Source organism: Lepisosteus oculatus, chromosome 10 (genome assembly GCF_040954835.1).
Source record: "Lepisosteus oculatus isolate fLepOcu1 chromosome 10, fLepOcu1.hap2, whole genome shotgun sequence".
Taxonomy (NCBI): domain Eukaryota; kingdom Metazoa; phylum Chordata; class Actinopteri; order Semionotiformes; family Lepisosteidae; genus Lepisosteus; species Lepisosteus oculatus.
The window spans coordinates 22,852,436-22,873,987 of NC_090705.1; the positions used below are offsets into that span (position 1 = coordinate 22,852,436).

Here is a 21,552-nt window from a genome sequence, read left to right on the forward strand (position 1 = left end):
GCCGGTTGTAAGTTGCAGGGTGACATGGCTGGTGGCTATATGGAGTTTGTCAGATAAAAGAGTATTCATGGATAGCAGGACTAAAGAACGAGCAGAATGAGACTTCCTGGTCTGTGGTCGGTGGGCAGTGCTGCCCACCAGATCCCACCAGAATAACAACACGTTTTCTTAGTGTGCTGTTCGACCACTGAGAGACCAATCCTGTAATCATTACTTTGACCGTGTCATTTTTTTCCTTTCCAGACAATGCTGGTGTTGCTTTAGTGAATTTTTATGCGGACTGGTGAGTATTTAGGCACCCTCCATTTCTTTAAAACTGCAAACAACAAAAAAAAACACATTCCAAACAAAAAGCATAATTAACACCTTTATATTTGATTTCATCAAGAAGTGAAAGGTGGCTTTAGCTTTGTAGACTCGTGTATAGCATCAAAAAGAGTAAACAATGGAAATACAATACCCAGTATTTAGGTGCTTTTACCTAAATGCTTGGAATATGAGGAACAAAATGCAAGAAACTGAAGTTGTTGCATTAGCAGGTAATTACAATGTAATTAGAATCCCAGCAACATGGCTCACAGTGATAGTGAAGAATACCAAAATATTATAAAATATTCAACAGTTAGAGCGTTATCTAAAAGAGCAGTCTGGCACAGGGATTAAAACTAGAGGAATCAAGTCTTAAAACTAGACTAAAACTAAATGAATCAAGTATTTTATAAGTCTTCAAGACTTATAAAAACATTCCAAGTATGTAGTGTTAAGAGTATGCTATAGAACACCAAGTTCCGACATTGGTTGAATGCAGTCTTATATAATGAAATCTCAAATGTATAATATGTAAAGCAGGAAGTGGTCATCATGGGAGGTTTAAGTTTTACTCATATGGTTTGGGAAAAGACAATCAGGATGTCAACACCTGAAACTGATGTGGTAGACATGGTTTATGACAGTTTTCTTATTCAACACTTTGGAGCATCTACAAGAATATATCTGCATTGATCTTTTCGAACAATATTGAGTAAAGAAAACAGGTGAAAAAAACAGGGAGCTTTGATTATAAAATAAGATGTTTTGAGGCATACTTTGAAACAGGTAGAATGCAGAACAAAAGTTTATAATTTCAAGAAAGCAGATTATGAGACGGAGATTAAGAGACGTAGAATGGGACAGGTTATCAAACCAGTATGGAAATCCTGTACCAATTAATCACTAGAATTACGTAAATAATTTGCCCAAACTATTAGGTAAATCAAGAAAATCTAAGATGAAAGAAAGCACTTTATAAAATGGTTAAAAAAAATGAAAAAGGAAATCAATAAATAGCAAGCACAGGTAAAAAGGAATGAGCTATCCAATACAGTGTAATTTGAAGAGCTGTAAACTGTATGTTTGCCAGGCTTAAACAAATGTCCTACATTTGTTAAGGCTAAAGTAGCCTCAAACAGACTAAAATAATTTATTGAACAGAAAAAAACCTCCAAGATTAAAGTCCTGAACAAAGAGACATGAGACAAGTATTCAAAACCCCTGCAGGAATTTACTATGTGTCAACCCTGTGGACGTCATCAGAATTGACAGTCAAATCTGAGGACTCAAATGTAAACTAAAAGGAAATGTATTTAGAAGCAGCCCAGCTGTGTTGTTGAAGCTTTTACTTTCAAGAAATGACTGGAAGGGTTCCTTGGATCACTTAGCTACTGACAACCTAATGAACTGGATGGGTTGAATGGTCTCTTCTTGTTTGTAACTTTTCTTGTGTCCGTTTACATCAGATCAGACAGAAGAGATGAGAGGAAAGTAAAAAAGGCAAGGAGTAGAGGAAATAATAAAGCCAGATGAATGACAAAATGTCAGAAATGAAGAACAGGATTAAAAGGAAAGCACAACGGAGAGGGGAGAGAGGAAAAAGATGGGGATTGAATGAATGTACCTGTTTTTGAATTTGATACAGCGCTTAGCTGTGTTCCCTGCATGCTTGTGCTGTGTCCCAGGTGCCGGTTCAGTCAGATGCTGCACCCCGTCTTCGAGGAGGCCTCCAATGTGGTGCGGGAGGAGTTCCCCGACCCCAAACAGGTCGTGTTCGCACGCGTCGACTGCGACCAGCACTGTGAGTCCCGCGCGACACACTCGCCTCACGCATGGCCTCTGTCCGCGCTGGGGGGGACGGGGACGCGAGAGATAAGATCACTTTATTAGCCATATACAATTTCTTGCATTAGGAATTTGTCTTTTCGCAGACCCCAGCTTGCTCTCCATGAGACACACAGGTGGGGAGAGAGATGCTCTGGGTCAGAGCGCAGGGTCAGGCATTTATACAGCGCCCTTGGAGCAGCTGGGGTTAAGGGCCTTGCTCAGGGGCCCAACAGAGCAGGATTCCTCTCCTGGCCACGGGATTTGAACCGGCAACCTTCCAGCCACAGGCACAGATCCTTAGCCACAGAGCCACCACTCCACCCTTTAGAGGGACATTTCTCTGGGCAATGTCTTGCCGAGGGCTTTTTCCTGCTGGTCAACGGCAAGGGACATGTTTTGCAATCTTAGTCGGGATTTTGTGGCTGCAGGTGGAGAGCTACAACCCCAACAGGGCTGCAGGATTCACAGTCTCCTGGTTTCCCTGGGTGGCACTGCAGGGTTATCAGTGACTCCATCAGTGTTGTCAGTACTCCAGGTGTTTGGCTGTGAAGGAGTTTTTCGATACAAGTGGAGCCTACAGGCTGTGAATTACACTCATCTGCTTGCGCTCTCAAATTATCAGTCATTTTTCTTCAATGACTCAGTTGGGCCAACTCCTGAGACGCGTGATCTAATGGATTAGGGCCTGCTGAGAAGGGGTGAGGTTCAGCGAAGGTGGGGTTGGTGAGCTCACATCCTGGCTGTGGTAGCTGCTGATCTTGTTCGTACATTGTTTGGTATACAGGCAGTTCTCAATCTACACTGCGGATCTGTTCCTGAGTAAAAACAAGGAATTAAGAACTAATCTCCCTTATAAATGCATAAAAATGGGGGGAGGAAGCGTTCTGAGTCCACTCCCAACCAGAGGGCTAAACTCCCGAATAGTCACAAACATTTATACCCGTAAAACATCTATGCAGATGTATTAGAAGTCATTTTTATACCAAATGGTTGTTTGTGTTGGTCCATTTCATGTAAAAAGTGAAGGCAAGGCTGTCATTACGGGTCGGTGATGAACAGTGAGAAAAACAGCAGCACTGTGCCTGTAGGTGCATGTGCACTGCATAGCTATCTTCATCTCTAAGTCACATTACCAATCAGGTTTTCCTTAGGTTTCGCCAATAATTCTATACACTTTTATTTATAGGCTTTTTAGGTTGAAAAGGTAGTTCTTCTTTATGAAGAGATGTGTTCCCTTAAACTAACAATATTTACAAATTCTTTGCTTTTAAGTCCTTTTTTTTCTGTATAGCAGCTTGGCGTTTTGCTCCCTTCCCCCTGGGGCAGCTGGGTATGTGCAGTATATATATACAGCTGCCTGTCGCCCAGGCCTGTTCAAGTGAGACCTCAAGGCATCCTAAATTAAGAAACAGAACATGTTTTTGGGGCAATTCAAAACAAAACAGGACAAATCGAAACTGTGTCAATTGAGAACTGACCATATATTGTACATCTTAATGTCAGACTGTGATTCTGCTGTGTTTAGCACACGTCTAATGAAAATGCTGCACTCCATCCAAAGTACACTCCATCCAAACTTAAAAGCTACATGAAATAAATCCCCAACCAATACCAGATATATGGCCGTAATATGAAAATGAAATGAAACTCTGTTTTTAAGCCAGATTTGACACATACAGCAAGGACTAAAAGAAATTGTGATTTTTTTTTCCTTGTAAATGGTGCTGTCTCTTCAGTAATGTCCTGAGGGTAGTGAGGGGTCAGGCATAGAGATGGGCAGGATCTAGTCATTGCTGCCGCGTGTTCAGTAGTGTTGCTGCGGAAATGGCCCACCGACACTGTTCATTTCGACACCTGCCCCTGCTACTCTTCAGATGCAGCACACTTCAAGCACAGCCTCTTGAACAGCAGCACACGCACACGCCCAGGCACAGGCACAGCCACACGCGCACACGCGCACACACACACAAAGGCACACAGTGGCTTTGCATCTGCAGCTGGACCGCAGTCTTTGAGATAAAGCAAATTAAACGGAATTATTGATGACCTGCACAGCGTTTGATGGCTAATGACAAAACTGCACTTCCCTCTGTAGTCCAAGTCCGCTTAAAGACTCCCAGCAGGGAGGCATGGGGGAGCTGCTCCCACTCCTGCTGAGAGAAGTAAAGAGGAGACTTTGGAGAATTTTTCACCCTCTTCTGGGCACTGCCTTTCATCTCGGAGATGACTGAGCTCACCGGTGTCTTTCATTGCGGTCTCCGTACAGGCTTGATTCTCTCTCCCTACCTTACACAGTCCTGTCTCTACTGGTCCTGCACCAATCCTGTCTCTTAGTCTTGTTTTTGCTCGACCAGTGGCCCTCTCTTCCTAAGCCCGTCTTGTTTCTAGTGGTCTGACCCCTTCCTCCATCTGTCCTGGGCCAGTCTCCTGTAAGATCTCTCTGGATCAATCCCCACCCTTCTCGTTCTCTGTCTTTTTTTTTTCTGGTCCAGTTTCGTAAGCCCATAAGAAAGTCCAGGATGAGGAAAGGCGGTTGGGCGGACCTGTACTCGATCAATAAGCTGCTTCTGCTTGATTGTTTGTCGTGTGCTAACATTTGTGTACTGCTGATCCTCGCAGTGTTTGGGTACGCTTATTTATTTAATATTTATTTATTGAAATCATTATCGGTAAAGCGCATCAAGCAGTTAAAAACGGGTTGTCGCAATATCTTGGAATTACATTTATGGTATGTGGCAGCCCCTGCCGTTACCCTGTTCCACACCTTGCCTGTACTTCCTAGAACCTCATTCTACTGCCTGAGCCGGGAGCAGCCTGCGTCTGTTGGCCCCATTGAAAGACAAAAAGTGGATAACTTTCGAACTGCAATTAAAGACCAAAATCACAATTAGAATCTCTGTCGGCACCCAAAGGTCACTGTGATCAATTCGTCAAGTCGTCTTATCTGAATGCGCTCCTTGCGATGACACACAGACAGCTGGAGCAGCCCCGCTTTGTATGAATCAGTGTCTGTGCTGAAGCTGACATTCCATAGCCGCAAATCAATCGCACAGACATTTCAAACTCCGTTAAAAAATAAGCCTGTCCCCAACTATCGAGTTGGCACCGGAGCTCTCGTGCCTAAGACCGTCTACTTACTGTCTGTCCTGGTTCTGGGTGACGACCTGCCAGGACGTCTGTTTCCTCCGCGCCTGCTCGGCCCGTGTGTTCACTTCCTGCCGTTTGCCCTGGCGGCGGCTCTGGCTTCCACCCGGTCGAGCTGTTGGCAGTCGTGGGGTTGAGGGAGGAGCAGCGAGGGTGGCCTGTTTAATCGCGAGCAGGACCAGGCTGACTGTGGAAGATGGTCACTGCAGTGTCTGTGCCCTGCTGCTCTTCATAGCCTAATGGGCCTCATTAATAAGACATGAATTGGGAATTACAAGCTGAGCAGCACATTGTACTAATGATCTAATGGCCAGCCACTTCTGGTGTGATTTGCATAATGAAACACTGAATTGCTGACCTTTAAGCTCTTTATTGTAAAGCCGCAATTAAAAAGGGAGCAGTGCCCGTTTCAAAATGCAGCGCCGATATGACTGGAGCTGTAATTTATGCCCGCTTGAAAGTTGGGCTGATTGCACTCGAAGAGAGAGTTGAAAATGAGAGGAGCGGCACGGACGCCGAGCTGCAGAGGTGGTCGGAGCCGCGAGGGGGCTCGTCGTCTGCAGGTCCGGCAGTGACAGCTGACTGGGGGGCGGTGAGGGTTTGGGGGGGCTCAGAGTCTGGCAGAAACTCTCCCCGCTGCGTGACCATTCAGTTCACTACTGCGCCTGTCTTTTAGTACAACAAAGACTGAAGTGCATCTAAAGTACTTGATAATTCATCAAGCAGCTGAAGCGCTGACCTGGTCCAAAATCCTGCAGTGAAGTGGATTGGAAGCAAGTTTAGGAATCCTGTGTGGAGAGGGCTGTATCCACTATTTTGACGGGTATTGCACAGACCATAGCCTAGGTGAAAGGCGCTGTATAGCTTCGTCAGGGTGTATTTTTTCCCTACCCCACTTTATTGCTCCCAGCTTATTGCGTTTTGCCTCTTTCTCTCCCCGTCAGCCGACATCGCTCAGCGTTACAGGATCAGCAAGTACCCCACGCTGAAGCTCTTCCGGAACGGCATGATGATGAAGAGGGAGTACCGAGGTCAGAGGTCGGTGTCGGCCATTGCGGACTTCATCCGGCAGCAGAAGGTGGACCCCGTGAGGGAGCTGCAGAGCCTGGAGGAGATCAAGGCCGTTGATGTGAGGAAGCCCAGCTTGCCCCGGGTGCCCAAAGACACACCTCACACACCTCACACACCTCACACACCTCACACACCTCACACACCTCACACACCTCACACACCTCACACACCTCACACACCTCACACACCTCACACACACACCTCACACACACCACCAGCTCCACTGCAGGGACGTAGCTCACGAGCTGCCAGCAGTTCTCCGTCGGTTGGTCCTGATGCTTATTTTTTCTTCTTACAGCGAAGTAAACGGACAATCATTGGCTACTTTGAGCTGAAGGACTCTGATAACTACCGGACATTTGAGAAGGTGGCAAATATTTTAAGGGACGACTGTGTCTTCCTGGCAGCTCATGGGTAGGTGTCCTGGCACTGGCTGAAACAGGGCAGTGTGCTTCGAGTGTCTGTGCTAGGATGGAAATAAGACCCCTGACAGCACAGGAGTGGGATACTTGTATGTACATATACATTAACTATGTATAATTTCACACTCGCATGCGTCCTTACTTTGAGTAAACCCACACAGGCAGATCAGGAGTAAGGGAAAGTAAAATAGTACAAGATTAGGAAACCTATGCAATGTCCATTACATAATGTTTAATAATAATGTCTATAATAACATATCAAATATGTATATATTTTTATATATTTATATAAATATATGTATATATTTTCCCAAAAGATCCCAGAGTATTTTTCAGATAGGATGGGCCTCAGTGTATTCACCTCTGAAACGCAGCCCCCACCTGAAGGACAGCCTCTCTACACAGCACGTTATGTGGAGAAGTGAGAAACAACTCGATGAAAGGGTTTACTTTAAGGAGACAAGACTATACAAGATGAGCCCAGCCATGGATTTTGGCCAGAACTTTCTGGGGTCACACCCCATACTCTCAGAAACAGTGCCATGGGAACTCTGATGATCGGACCATCAGTCGTTAAAGCCTAGGCTTAATGTTCCATCTGAAGGACACTCTTCTATCAAGCATGGGTCTAGCTGTTCTGTGAGGTTAGGATTCTCGGCCTTTTGAAACCGTCCCTTTCCCGCAGGTTTTAATTCCTGCTGTTACACTGCTGCAGTTCACAGGTCGAACCCTGGCATTACCCTACAAACTCACAGCCTCCAGACCCCTGTGAGGCGTCAAAAGAATAGTGCCTCAGTAATGCCCTGAACCCTGGTTCATTCGGAAATCAGCCCTGTTCGTGTCTGTTGATTTAACTGTACTTGGAATACAGTGTATTTCTATTAGAAAGGTGTTGCATGGATTCGAATTTTGTTGTAGTTATCAGGGGTTACTGACTGTACATGAGCTCAATTAGTGTCAAACACAGAAGACTACTAGGTGATTTGATACGAAGTATTCAAAACCCTCGAAGGCCCAGCGGACTTGTATTACAGACTTGAAACAGGAACCGGAGGAGACAAGTGGGAACTATGTGGGAGTGCATTTAAACCAGGAGCAGGAAGGTGCTTCTTTACACAAAGGGCTGTGGTAGCGTGGAACAAGCTACCCAGCCATGTTGCAGAAGCTGGTACCACGGCTTCTTTAAAGAAGCAGCTGGAGGAGACCCTTGGATCACTTAGCTGCTAACTACCAAACAGGCTAGACAAGACCAATGGCTTCCTCTAATCTGTAACTCATTTGAAATGCAACCAATGGTCACTTTTAAGTGCTTTCAGTCATTGTTTTTTTAAATTTGTTTCCAAGATGTTTTGTGTTTTTTTTTTCCCCACTAGACTTTTAACAGACCATCAGATACAGTCATCCCTCATCCTCCCTGCATCCAGTTACGTCTGCCATTCACAGTGTTTAAATTAAATTATTAGGTCTGCAGAGAACTGACAGCTTCTTCTTTAATTTCTTTGCTTAGTACTTATTTTGATGACCTGTTCATTAGTAATCAAACACGACAAAGACACCTTATCTCTGTTCGGCCCTGAACTTTGCATTGATGACGGGGGGCTGAGGCTTGCATGCTTCAGAGTGCTGGTGTGTTCTCCAAGGGAACCCTTAACCTCAGACAGCCCATCGACCCTGCGGTGTGTCCACGGCAGCTTGCTTTGCTCTTTTTAAAATGATCCACTATTCCTTTCTCCCTTAGAGCGATCTGATTTCAATACCCCCAGCTTATTCCTCTCTCTTTCTGTCAAACAGAGACGTGTCAAAGCCAGAGAGGTTCAGCGGTGACAACGTGATTTATAAGCCTCCGGGGGTGAGTGGTTAAACCTCCCTTTCCCTTTTGTCAACACCGTCGGGCATCTCAGCCGATCTGCAGCTCGTCTGCTCCCATGCAGATGTTGTCCAGCGGGAGAGTGAGCCATAGAGGGCACTGATGGACCTTTTGGGCGTATTTGCCCCCCACCTGTCGAAAAAAACTATCTCCGTTCTCTCCCGCGTTAACTCTCACTCGTTTATTCCTTTCACCAATCTGCTCCAGGAGAACATCCCCGACATGGTCTACCTGGGCTCCCTGACCAACTTTGATCTGGCGTACGCCTGGGCCCAAGACAAATGTGTTCCCCTGGTGCGCGAGATCACCTTTGAGAACGGAGAGGTAACAGCACCTTCGCCTTCCTCCGACGTTCGTCAGCCACCAGGATTTGATTATATAGCAGCTCTTCACAGTGAGCACCCCAATACCTCACCACCAATACGAACCACACAGCACACGCCTGCAGTGCTCTTCATCAAGTGTTTCCTCCCCCCTGGCCTGTTTGCAGACGACCCTGCTGGTATTTTTCTTCTCCTCCGTCTGGACATTGATCTCAGACTGGCCTTCTGGTGTTTATCTGTGCCTTTTCTTCGCTAAAACAACAGTCACTATTGATCTTGAAGCAAAACTTAAGGGAAAAACAGCTTTGAATGGAACATCTGTCTTTGCCCTTCCTGATGAGCCAAAACCAGACTGTTCACTTATTAAGATTTTAAAATCCAGCACAGGAAGGCCTTGTTGCCAGCACTTGGCAGCTGAGTGCGTTCAGTGCTGTCCTGTGGCACTTACCACCATTAGAATGCCAACAACTGTGTGTCATTCATTCTTTTACATCAGCTATGAAATCGGAAAGGACTGACTTCCACGTTGGGTTTAGTGCAGACGTGGATTCGAGTGTCATCCGCACAGCAATGCCCATCAAAATGAATTTGAACTCAAGCAGCCCGTGAGGAACTCCACTGGGGCAAAAACCAGACATGGCTGCACGCCCCCTCCAGGACCGGTTTAATGTAGCCTACATCTCCGTGAAGCAGGGCAACGAGCCAGCACAAGGGGGGAGAAGTCTGGGACCCCGCTGGAAGGGTGTCTGTGCCTGCAGAAGTATCGGGCTTGACTGCTACTCCCAGCACCCCACCCTGGGCTCAGCGCCGCTGTCGCTGGCCAGCTCCTCCCTCAGAGCGGAGTGCCAGAGACAAAACAAAAAAATGTGGCAGCCCCTTCTCAGTTGACTGAAAGTTCTTGTAAGCGGAGTGTTTTCCACTTGCTCATTTGCATGTGAATGTTCTTCCCGATATTTCGGCTCGGTTGGCGTGGCTGGAGGGCCCTGAGTGTACTTTTCCCACAGAGCCCTGGCCCCAGGGTCCCGGGAGAGTTCCCGGGGGGCGGCCGCTGAGTTTTTGTCCTGTGCGTGTCAGTCTCTCCCCGCGCCCCCGGCCCTGTTTGCACAGGGGCATGTTTGGGATCCCAGTCCGGCTCTCTGCTGGGCCCCTCGCCTAGCAACCGGAGAGCCCCGTGCCCCCCAGCCCCTCTGTCAGCCAGACAGCCCTGCAACACAGCCACCGCCTGCTCGGGCCTGCTCGGGCCTGCCGGGCTCGCTCCATCTCGGGCCATGACGGTTTTATGTGCAGTACACCACCCGGACTAGTGCCATTTTCTGTACTGTTCTTCAAACCAGTGGCTTTTTTCAAAAGATATACTGTAGGTCACAACGGGCTCCCCTGTTAAAGGTGAAAATGTGGCATTAGGCTAACGGAGGTACGGGGAAACTGAAATTAAATGGGTTTTTTTCTGAATCTAAAAATAATTCCATTAATGTAATGTACCAATGATGTTTTCATTAGTACATAAGAGTGGGCACTGTTGTGAGATGTTTGGGAGTAAACATTTGGCTGAAAAGGCAGTGCTGGGAACACTGGAGCTTAGTGAGGGTGAGCAGTGTGTCTCGGGATGGGGGACTCAACCCAGGTGTGAGAGAAGAGGCAGTTGCGGCGTTGCAGTTGGGGGGGAGCGGGGCTGAGCGTTTGACGGATCGCTGGTGCGGTCACTCAGCGTGGCTGGGCCAGGGGCACAGGTGCATTGTGGGAACTGGCTGCTAACAAGACCTGTCTCCCCCTGCCCAGGAGCTAACAGAAGAGGGGATCCCCTTCCTCATCCTTTTCCACATGAAGGACGACAACGAGAGCTTGGAGAAGTTCCAGCAGGAGGTGGCGAGGCAGCTCATCAGCGAGAAAGGTACAGCGTGCTCCCCTCCAGGGAGAGGTGGACAGAGAGCAGCCAGAGGGAGCAGGGGTGTAGCACATTAAACGACACCAGCTGCCGATTCTTTTTCCAGGGACGTTCCAGGGAACCTGGAATCTTTCAGAGAGAAAAGGCCTAAAAATTCTGCTTTGCATTTCCAGACAAATGCATAATAAACTAGAGGAAAATGATCGGATAATGAGGCGTTCTTCTCTCTTGATGATTCCATGGTGCTCCCTGTACTAATCTTGACACAGAGCTAGCCTGTAGAGTTTCTCTATCCACTGAAAATGCTGAGTGTCAAGAATTCAATTCCTGGGTGTTACTGAGTTCTTTCAGCAGTCCTATTTAAAACAAGAATCTGAGGTTTTTCTTTTCACCACCACATGTCTATTGTTCTCTACAACATTTATAGTTACTGGTTGTTACAATTTATTATGTACTATTTTTTAATGTACTGTCTACATTGCGTGGTGTCGTCTGCTGTACTGGTATGTCCTGAGAGATCGACATGAATAACAATTCCAATGTTCATGTACGTCTGGCATTAAACTCCTCTACTACTACAGCTACTATTTTTATCGGCAAATGTCATGAGTGCCTATTTGTATTTCTAGAAAAAAATAATGATGAATAACAACTGTTATATTCCTAGTTGGTTTCAGCCGAAAGCGTCTCATAAATTTGTAAAACCTATCATAATAGGAGAAAGCGCTGTGGAACTTGTGTAGCCAGGGTGAATGGTCATGAATATTTTTGAAAATGCCCACAGTCCACTATAATCCAACGGACGTCAGGGTATGCTATGAAGTGGCACTTCCTGTTGCTTATCCTGCTTCCTGTCTGTGCTGTAGGCTCCATTAACTTCCTCCACGCAGACTGTGACAAGTTCAGACACCCACTGCTGCACATTCAGAAAACCCCAGCTGACTGTCCAGTCATTGCCATCGACAGTTTCCGCCACATGTACGTCTTCCCAGAATTCAGCGACTTGACGTAAGTACTTTGCTCCAAGATCTGATACTTTTTTTTTAATTAAAAGAAACTTTTAATTAAATAGGCAATAGCAGCATTTTCCATTTCAAACCTACGCGCGGTAAGGTTTTTTAATCATGGCTGCACAACTGCAACCCTAAGGGTTATCTTCCAGTGCTGAGCACCTAGTGATTAAACCCTCATTACAATATGAGCCCAAAACTCCAGGCGCTACCTGCCTTGGGTTCTCCCTGTAAACACTGGATTCAATTAAATTGGCTCCACGTGCTTAATAAAGACTGGACTTGTGAAGGAAATCGTGATTTTTACAAATCTGCACAAGTGATTTGAAACGCTCTGACCTTAATATATAAGTAACCGCTGCAGGCCATAACACACACGGGTCAAAGAATGTTATTTTATCGAAGTTCTTTTCTGTGCTGCTTTGCATTCAGCTGTTGTTTAACCTTAGTGAATTAATGTGTAATTGTTTTCATGTGAGAGGTCCCTTCTCTCATCAGTTTATTATTCTCCAAACACAGAAGCCCCCCCACCCCCCCCATACTCCTGTCCATGGCGGACTGGGCGCAGACTCCAGTCTGCTCCTTTTCTCTTTGAGGGGAAACACCTGAGTGATGTTTCCAAAGCTCTGAGATGGTGGGACCACTCAAGCTAGGTTGTGTTCTGGCTGGGATCTCCCTCTTTCTTTTTGCCACTATTTCAAAAAGCCCAGATGATGCCAAGTCTTCACAACAGATGCTGGTCCTTCTCAAGGCAGTGCGCTGTTGCAGCTCAAGCGACGGTACAGTCCCTGTACCTGGTAATGCGCAGAGTCCCGCGGCTCAGTTCCCTCAGCCGGCTGGGGAAGTGCTTTTCATCTTGGCGATTACAGCGCATTTGACATTTGCTAGATAAAATAGATCTGTGTACGCTGGCTCTTTGCGGCTAGTGACAGCAGATGATGGGGGATGAAATTTAAATTGATTGTCTTCCCCTCTGCGTTTATCAGGGCTGCGCGTGCAATTACCGCTGCTCTGGAGGAGCTGTCGGAGGCCTGGCGTCAATACGCGCTGCCTGACTGGCGCTGCCGTTTGGGAACGGGTTGTTTGATGCCTGCAGCCGTGTGTCGCAGGAGGCGCGAGCCCAGCAGCTGCCCAAAATGCCAGGTGTGCACCAGCACATCTGGACATATCCATGCAGCGCTGTAGAAGAGCTAGGCTCTCAACATACGCTCCGCATGAGAGGCCTCAGACGGATCTGAATCCAGAAGACCGCTGCTGTGTCGGCGGCTCTCAAGCCCTTTCCCGTGAATAAGGAGGTGCTCCAGCCTCTGGGCGGTGCGCTCCCCAGCTGGGCTCCTGGCAGCGCCGGCCTGACTGCTCGTTTTTTCTCCAGGGTTCCTAGTAAGCTCCGCCAGTTTGTTCTGGACCTGCACTCCGGGAAACTGCACCGAGAGTTCCACCACGGACCCGACCCCACAGACACCACCCCGGGGCAGGTGAGTTTGGGAGAGAGGGAGGAAAGCACAGGGCTAAGGCCGAGATCGCTCTGGTCCTGAGGGAGCCCTGTGTCTGCTGCTTTCTGTTCCAGCTGGTCCCTTAATCACCCATGCTAATTACTGCTGGGAATTGATCTGCTTGCCGATTTCCTTTTTTTTTCTGCACTTAGGCCTGGATTACAGAAAAACCCTAGCTAAAATATACTATAGCCAGCAACTTCAAATTAACAATTTGCCCCCTTATTTTTCACTTTAAAGCTCGTAACAGGCAAGTAATGAATGCAGAACCGACGCAGGCGGGAATGATAATGTATCCGTACGCTTTCGCTACGAACATTAGTTTTGCCTTCTGTGTTGGTCCATTTGGTTACATTTCAGCTGTCGCACCTGAGTGAGGGGCTCCAAAACTCAGCAGCTGACACAAGTTCTAAAACACACGAACAGTTTTTCTGTCACGGCAGAAAGGACGTTTGCAAAACGCGCCTAAAACATAAAATTGAAATCAGGATATCTGGGATTAAGAAACTGGCCGCAGCAGAAGAGCAGGACGGAGAAGCAATGTTCTAGAGGTCTGCACTGCTACCTCAGTGGCCTCGGACTTCCCTGTGCGGAATGCAGAACTGCCAGCGGAGCCATTTACACAGTGTACAAAGATCACTCCTGAGGACATTTGACAGACGAGGACTATGCATGTATTTAAGACATTTAACTCCACTTTCCTCTGAAGTTGACTCTCGGGGTAGCCAGGGTGAAATATCCCACTGGCAGGACTGTTGTACAGGGTGGACTTCTTGTGCCCAGTGTGGAAACTTGGCGTAAACCAGGCTCAACCCTGAATCTGCACAGCAGGGAGAGGAAACTACACACTGCCCTCTTGTCCTCTGTGCTCACTCCACGTTTGCCAATTCATTATGAGTTAAAGCTCCCGTTTGCCTACATTCGCAGCTTGAATCAGTTTTTAATTTTTATACAGTGCATTCTTGTCCAGAGCAGCATTTGAACTCTGTCTAAATCTGTTTTCAGTACAGGGCAGGGAAAAGGTACTGTACATGTGGCTCACCAGAATTTTTACTATACAGCAAAGTGTTGGAAAAAATCTGTGAGGCAGTGGGCAGGTTACCACAGCCGTGTCCCACGTGGGATCGGAGCCCTGTGCACGGTGTGAGGGTCCCTGCAGCGGAACGCCTGCTGTGACAGCCCTGACAGTGAGCACAGCCAGAGACTGCGGCACCACCAGGGCTCCTGGGCCATGCGGGATCGCTCTCCGGGGCTAATCGGTTAATCTGGTTTGGTGAATTTGCAGGAGGAGAAGAAAGAAATGCCCAGCAGCCCCCCAGAGAGCTCCTTCCAGAAGCTGGCACCCAGCGAGACCAGATACACCATCCTCAGGGACCGGGACGAGCTGTAGCAGCAGTCTGAGACGGCGGGCAGGACAGGCAACAGGCGAGTGCAGCCGGAACCATCACGAGTCTCGTGGACGAGCAACCAGACCCAACGGCACCAGGAATAACCTATATTTTCATAACTCTTGCGTGTACAATTTTTATTTTGGATAAAACGGAGAAAACATTTCTCTCTTGGGGGTGGGGGGGAGGGTGGGACGGACAAAAAATGTTTTTATTTTTATTTTTGGAGCTTGTAAATATGTCTGTGCTTAGTGGGTCTTTCTATGCAGTAGCTAAGAAAAAAAGCAATTTTGTTTTTTCCTTTGGGTTCGCCCTTAGACGTTTTCTACAACTCATACGAGACTCTGCAGATGGATGAGTTGTCCTCGTTAAATTAAAAAATATTGCCGTTTTATTTAAAACCCAGTGCGATTCTGATCTTTGGGTGTCAGTTCCAGCTCTCCTGTCTGAAGTGAGTTATTCATTTTCATATGTCCAGGGTGAGAATGTGGACATCACGTGTGTATAAGTCCTTCTGCAGAACTGCAGCTCCGCTCACTGCAGTTCATTCCACAGGCGTGGGTGTGGGAGGGGATGGGGGGAGACATTTCTTAAAAAAAACATGAGGGGAAAGGAAATGCAAAAAAATAAAACCTTTTACAAGATCTCTTTATTCGTCCATTTATTGCTCCGGTCAAGTTGTTTATGTAATAACACAAAAGAGTCATACGCAAAGGAATATGTTTTGCAGCTACACCAACAAAACCATGTTTTCATTGCATTACATTCAGGCACTGATCACTGCACGATTTCTAACACTATTGGCTCACTAGAGAATAGCATGATGCAGAACATGCCCTATAACAGTCTGTGCGCTCATATGTGTGGGCGTGGCACAATAGTGTTATAAAATAAAAACCTGCTGAAAACGAGGACCTCTTGCATATATCTGCACATACATACACATACGTGAAACCATTCACTATGCCATCTGATCGCCCGTGAATCAACCTGCACCAGAATGCAAGAGGCCTTTTTGGAGTCGGCAGACAGATGGGGAGGTGTTCAAAAAGAAACCTGTACTCGGAGGGTAAACGTTTAGAAACCTGCAACGTGAGGGGAAGGCAGGCCTTGTGACTAATGATTAAGAACACCGACAGTGCAGTGTCCTGAGGTCACTGGGACTTAGCCTCCGTGACGTGACTGGCGCAGAAACAGCAGTGTGGTCTCTGCAGCACATTTAAAACACAGCAGTGCTTTGTTCCGCTCTTAAATCAACATGTATAATATGGTGCTACCATACCGGCTCTGTGTGGTACATCAAAAGTTGCCTTCATAAAGGGGCTTTCCAGCTTACTTAAGTCACGGCTCTCCATTGATGATCTAATCACATTTCTAAAGACATGCACCTTAACATTTAAAAAGATTTTTTTCCACCATTCCTGAGCTATGTTTTTGTGCCTGATATGGTCAAAACCTTAATATCCTGTCTTGTTCTCTAAAGTGCATTATTATTGAACAATTGGACAGCAAATCATAAATTATATAAAACCATAAGACGGCGGCATCAGTCCTTTGGATTTAATTTCACTTCTCCTTAATGGAAGTCATTACATGAATAAAATGTTCGATCACATGTTTTGTGACAGGTCTTGTGTCAGTTGCTAATTAAAATACTTGTGGTAACTCAGTCCTTGAGTGTAAGAGTTGCCTGTGCTTGATTCACACCATTTTGTTCTAAGATAAATTAGAGATGTCTTGCTCAGAGCTTAGGGAGAAAGTGTAATAGGCCATTCCCTGTGTGATAGTGAAAGGGGGGGTGTTCACTGTTTGAGATCCTGTAAATCAAGCACTGTAAAGTAGCACTGCTTTTTTTCCGCTCTGTAACCCATTCTTCTGCAGGGGGGGTTATTGCTAACGATAAGGTTATGTACTGTCAACATATCTTGGGTGCGTACTATTTGTATACCACATACAGTGATGTCCACTTGTTTCCCTACATCACAGTCACTTTTTTATCTCCAATAAGAATAGTGGGAGTTCCTCAGAGCACATGCAGAGCTTGCCAACTTTGGCTCTTTCAATTCATGCTCCAACCAGGACTAAATGATTATTTTAATGATTCTTATATGGTATGTGTTGGCAAAAGTTGTTGATTAAGATTAGGACTAGACTACTATTATACTACTATCGTACTTCATTATACAACCTAATTCAGGGAAGCTAGTCTGACTTCGATTTGTACTTGGTATCAAATAAATAACTGATAACCATTTGGAATACTGTGCAGCTAAATGAAAAGGCCAAATTTGCCTTTATCCCTCTCAAAGGAAGGCTGTTGACCACAGCTCTCATCACACTACCACAGGGGCTCTGTGCCTGTGACTACAGAATGTGCTGTCTATAAATGGAGAACAGTTTGAACAGGTCTAGTATTCATCATGAAACTTTATAAATTGGTCTCCATTTATCATTGTGGCCAAAAATGCACACTAATCAGAAGGAACACAAAATCTGGAAAACTAATCAAATGAAATACTGTAGAAATGGAGAGGACCTGTAGCATATGAAAGAATATGCCTCCTTCACTTATGTGAGAATACTTTTCACTCCGCAGCTGCAAACCTGTTTATGACCTAAAACACAAACTTCTTTTGGTACGTACTTGTATTCTCAAACACCACACCCACCCAGCCAGCCACTGTTAAAGTCACAGTTTGACAGTTAAGTATGCAACCACACTGTAATCATGCCACATTGTGACTAAATAAATGTACTGGCCTGAAGGACAGTGTTTCCCTTTAAAATGGCTTCTTTGTCTTGTCTTTGGGGCCTTCTTACAGAGTTTCTATTGAAGCCAGCTAGGGTTTTTACCACTGCTTTATAGGAGATAGTAAAAAAAATCCCCGACTGGTACTGTGCTTCTACGACTGGAGCTTACGTAGCCACAGAGCTTACGATCTGCACCACACTTGTCCCCAGAGGCCTACAGGCTCCTGCGGTTTTCAGAGTCTTCGGTCTCATCTGCCAATTACTTGATTGTTCTCTAAACACAACATATTTAACGGTTCTCCGTGTCTAAAGTAGTTGAAGGTGCCCTTAAAAACCTACTGGTCTGTCACTTTGAAAACATGTGATTGTACACAATTCCACATTTTAAACTTGAAAAAAACAACAAAACACAATTCAACACAATGAAAGAGATTCAGGCTGCAGGGATTGCACGATGCCATAAACCTGTTCCTTTTCAGAAAAGCCTGCGTTATCACTCGGTAAGAGAGACAGATGACTGAACAGAGGGTCCGCTGTGCTGTTGAAACCGTCGCTGAGCTGTCCAGATGGCTTCCGCGATCGAGCAACAGATCAACAGGAGCAACTGCTTATCCAGGGATTCCTTAAAGAGTGCAAGAGTTTGGGTCCTTGCATCACGTACAATTTTACAATTTACCACACTTTGAGGAAGAGCACAAGCAACGGTAAACCTAAGACTTGCTTCTCATCTCTTACTACCCTGTAATGTTTTATAACAACACTATTACCAGCAGGACCTCAACACTGAATGACAAAAATTACCAAGCAAAAAAGGCTACTGCTGCCTTCTCCTCAGTTGCACTTTGCATGAAAGCCTGCTCATTCTGATACTATAAAAATCTATTGGTGAATCATTTTGAGGAACCCACGATTGTCAGGGCAAGTACAAAGACCTTACCACAGCCTTTGACAGATTATCCCTGCTATTACAATAGTCGGGCACAAGGTGGTACTGTGTGATCTGTGCTTACAAGTGTACCTTAACCATTGCAGTGAATGTTGTACTGGATTTAAGACAGGCAAAGACTGGAGAGATTTACTTACGAATGCAATTATTCAGAAATGAAAAATAATATTCACCCTGATAAAAAAGAACCATCCCCAGTTTTCCTGTGAAGAAATTTAAAATGATCTGTTTGCGAATTAATGTTTCAGCTTCTGTCCTCTTCATTGTTGACAGAACACTGCTATGTCATCTGAAAGTAATCAGAGGTTTGTCTGCCTCTGATCATTTAAAGACTGCAGCATTTTGCCATGCTTTGCTGTGGGGTTTTGATCTAATCCTTAAATAAATCAGTACAGCACAGGCAAAAAGGATTCTGTCTAGTTAACCTGTCTTCCCGTTTAAAATAGGCAACAGCATGACATAGAAGAGGGTCTTTATCTTAAATGCTTCCAAACAGAATAAATCTAATCCACTCCAGTAGTTGCCGCTTTATGGCTACGAAAATCTGTTGACATCAGTTTCTCCTACATTTTATTGAAAATTACACAAGTGACACCAATTATATAATTTGAGTGGTGAAAGTACACTTCGTCTCCAGGTGTTCACAATTTGGTTTATGAAAAACACACTGGAGACAGAACTGTGCATCGCTCTCTCTGCACAGCTGAATATGTGCCAGGTCTTCTCACTGCACATGGGCAGGGCAGCAGGAATCTGGGATATTAGAATCAGCTACAATCTGAAGGACCCAAGTAGCAGATGTTGGCACATTTCCTGATAGCTGCGGTACCCAACCCCAAGGGAGTGCAAAGAATTCAGACTCTCAAGCCTCTGCATCTGATATCTGTAGCAGCCACCTAGTCCTGCTGTAAACAGAATGATAGAAAGTCCTTTTTTCACAGCTCATGCACTTGCATCAACACAATGCACCCTGGCCTTGCCCGTTCTCTTGTGTCGGAGTGCTCCGACTGAAGGCCATCAGTGTCAGTGGAGGCACTCACACTCGGTCCCCCAGTGGTAAAGTGTAGGAACTGCAGCCCAGGCACGCGCGGGAAAACGCTCAGCTCCCCAGCTCAGTTCTGTGCATGAGCCGAGACGAGGCCTTGCAGCAGGACAGGAAACTGCTGCAGGGTTTCATTCCCCCCCCGAGCTGTTCGCAGCTTAACAGTCTTGTAGAGAAAACCGACCCAAGGCTTGCAGTGTATCTAACCTTCAATGCAAATTCAGTGACAGATTCCAAATGTCTCAGCTGATGGTGGCATTCTTGTCTGCCAGAACCCAAACGCATCAGCCCACTCAACAACAGCAAACCAGCACAACACTACTTTGAGTTTGCAGCTAGTCAAGGACACACAGGTCCTTGGATTTGCTCTAGGCCTTAGCCAAAACCAGGACCCAGGCAGGACATTTTTTTTTTAGGTGTTTTGTAGGCATTTTACCATTTATAGACAGGGACAATTACGTGTTGCTTTCATTTATTTCAATCACTTGAAATTTGGCAACCAGTGTGAAAAAATGCAAAGACCAATGCAAGCACCTGGGAGACAGTTTAACTTGGAGTTCGTCGTCGGCTCAGCCTGGCACACGCCTTCTTCAAATAAAAGTGCCACCTGAATCACATGACTCCCAATTACCCATTCATATGTCAGACACTTTTTCTCTTAAATCATTCTCTTCAGCATCAACTGATTCAATAAAGTAAGTGTATATTGCACAAGGCCACTGTATTGTAAAATTCCCTCTCCCAAGCTATAAAAACCTGACACTATAAACTCACAATCCTTCCTTGTAGAATTTCATATATTATGTGCTTTTCAGTGAAATGTTTTAACCTTTGTGTTACCTCCATGCGATATCTACTCCCGACTGTCCCCTGAGTACATTACTACCGTTTTTTTATATAGGGGGAAATTCAGGGACCAGCTAAAGTCCTGCAACCTCCTGTATCTTTACACTGAACCAAAAGAGTCCTTTCTTCAGATCTTAGGACATTATCAATTTTATGTACCCTGGAGCACCGATGCTTGTAATTCATCCTGCACCTTAGCAGGCTGCTTCTGCTTTCCACGTAGAAAGTTTCAAGCTGCACTCCAGCGCTCAGTGAGGCAGGAAATGCCTTTGTCAGATAAGACCAACCTCATGAGCGGGGCTCACCAGTACTTCCGCCAGGCGGGCCCAAGGGGTACCTGCAAGCCATCCATTCCAAGAGCTGTCTTCCACAGGGCAAAATGTACAACTACATATGAGAGGCCGTAGGGACGGGCCTGATGATTTTACGGCAACTTGTGCGTTTGGAACAATTAGAACAGGCACAGGAAATGTATTTGAGTAGCATCTTTGGCAAAGTCATTCAGATCCCTGTCTATATTCTTTCTGCTCCCGGAGGAAGAGGTCTTGCACTGACTCACAGGTGTGATGTTTCCAGGGGTTAGGGAGCTAGGCACCTAAAAAACAAGGCAAACCCTTCCCCTTGCCGAGTGGTTCAGTGAATCCTTGGTGTCACTCTCTGAATGGGCTGAATCTGTGCAGCGCTGGGGGACAAGTGGAGAGGGGCCGACAGTGGAGGGCTGCTGTCAACTCATGTTGCACAAAGCCAGGTCCAATTCCCACTCCATTTCTTTTTCAAAACTCAGTTACAGTGAATTCCAGGCCCTTTCGTGACCACGTGTTACGGAATCCCTGGAAAGGGGCAATGGATCGGATGAAAAGGGAATGGAGACGAGAGGTAAAGATGGGAGCTGATTTGACAAAGAGGTGGAACGGGAAAGCGAGACGCACAAATGGGACCCGCTATCCCCTCGCCTCCCCCAGACCCTCTCCTCTGCTCACTGCTTCTTCTTGTCCTCCTGCTTACAGAGCTCAGGGCAGCTGGTAGACAGTTGCTGCAGCTGCGTGTCCACCTTGGCGCGCCGGCTCTTCTGCAGCAGGTTGCCCCCGGCGTATCCCAGCAGCCCCCCGCTCACAGCCGCCGCCACTCCTGCCACCTTGAATCCCGCCAGCAGCCCCAGAGGGCCCCCCACGACCCCACCGATCACAGCGCCGGCCACGGGCAGCATCGCCATCTTGTACCTGGCAGC

The 21,552-nt window shown here is 46.3% G+C and overlaps 2 protein-coding genes across 2 annotated transcripts in view; one reads left to right on the forward strand and one right to left on the reverse strand.

The window, feature by feature from the left end:
- The window catches only part of erp44 (endoplasmic reticulum protein 44), a 40,742-nt gene extending 25,359 nt beyond the window's left edge, over positions 1-15,383 (forward strand). The window contains exons 3-12 of the mRNA XM_015357208.2: positions 244-283; positions 1,995-2,110; positions 6,225-6,409; positions 6,650-6,765; positions 8,565-8,622; positions 8,848-8,964; positions 10,743-10,854; positions 11,715-11,856; positions 13,231-13,333; positions 14,637-15,383. Of these exons, the coding sequence (XP_015212694.1) occupies positions 244-283; positions 1,995-2,110; positions 6,225-6,409; positions 6,650-6,765; positions 8,565-8,622; positions 8,848-8,964; positions 10,743-10,854; positions 11,715-11,856; positions 13,231-13,333; positions 14,637-14,741 (1,094 nt within the window). The 3' untranslated portion in view covers positions 14,742-15,383. The remainder of the gene's footprint in view (positions 1-243; positions 284-1,994; positions 2,111-6,224; positions 6,410-6,649; positions 6,766-8,564; positions 8,623-8,847; positions 8,965-10,742; positions 10,855-11,714; positions 11,857-13,230; positions 13,334-14,636) is intronic.
- The window catches only part of stx17 (syntaxin 17), a 30,912-nt gene continuing 24,731 nt past the window's right edge, over positions 15,372-21,552 (reverse strand). Inside the window, exon 8 of the mRNA XM_006635736.3 lies at positions 15,372-21,552. Within this exon, the coding sequence (XP_006635799.2) occupies positions 21,301-21,552 (252 nt within the window). The 3' untranslated portion in view covers positions 15,372-21,300.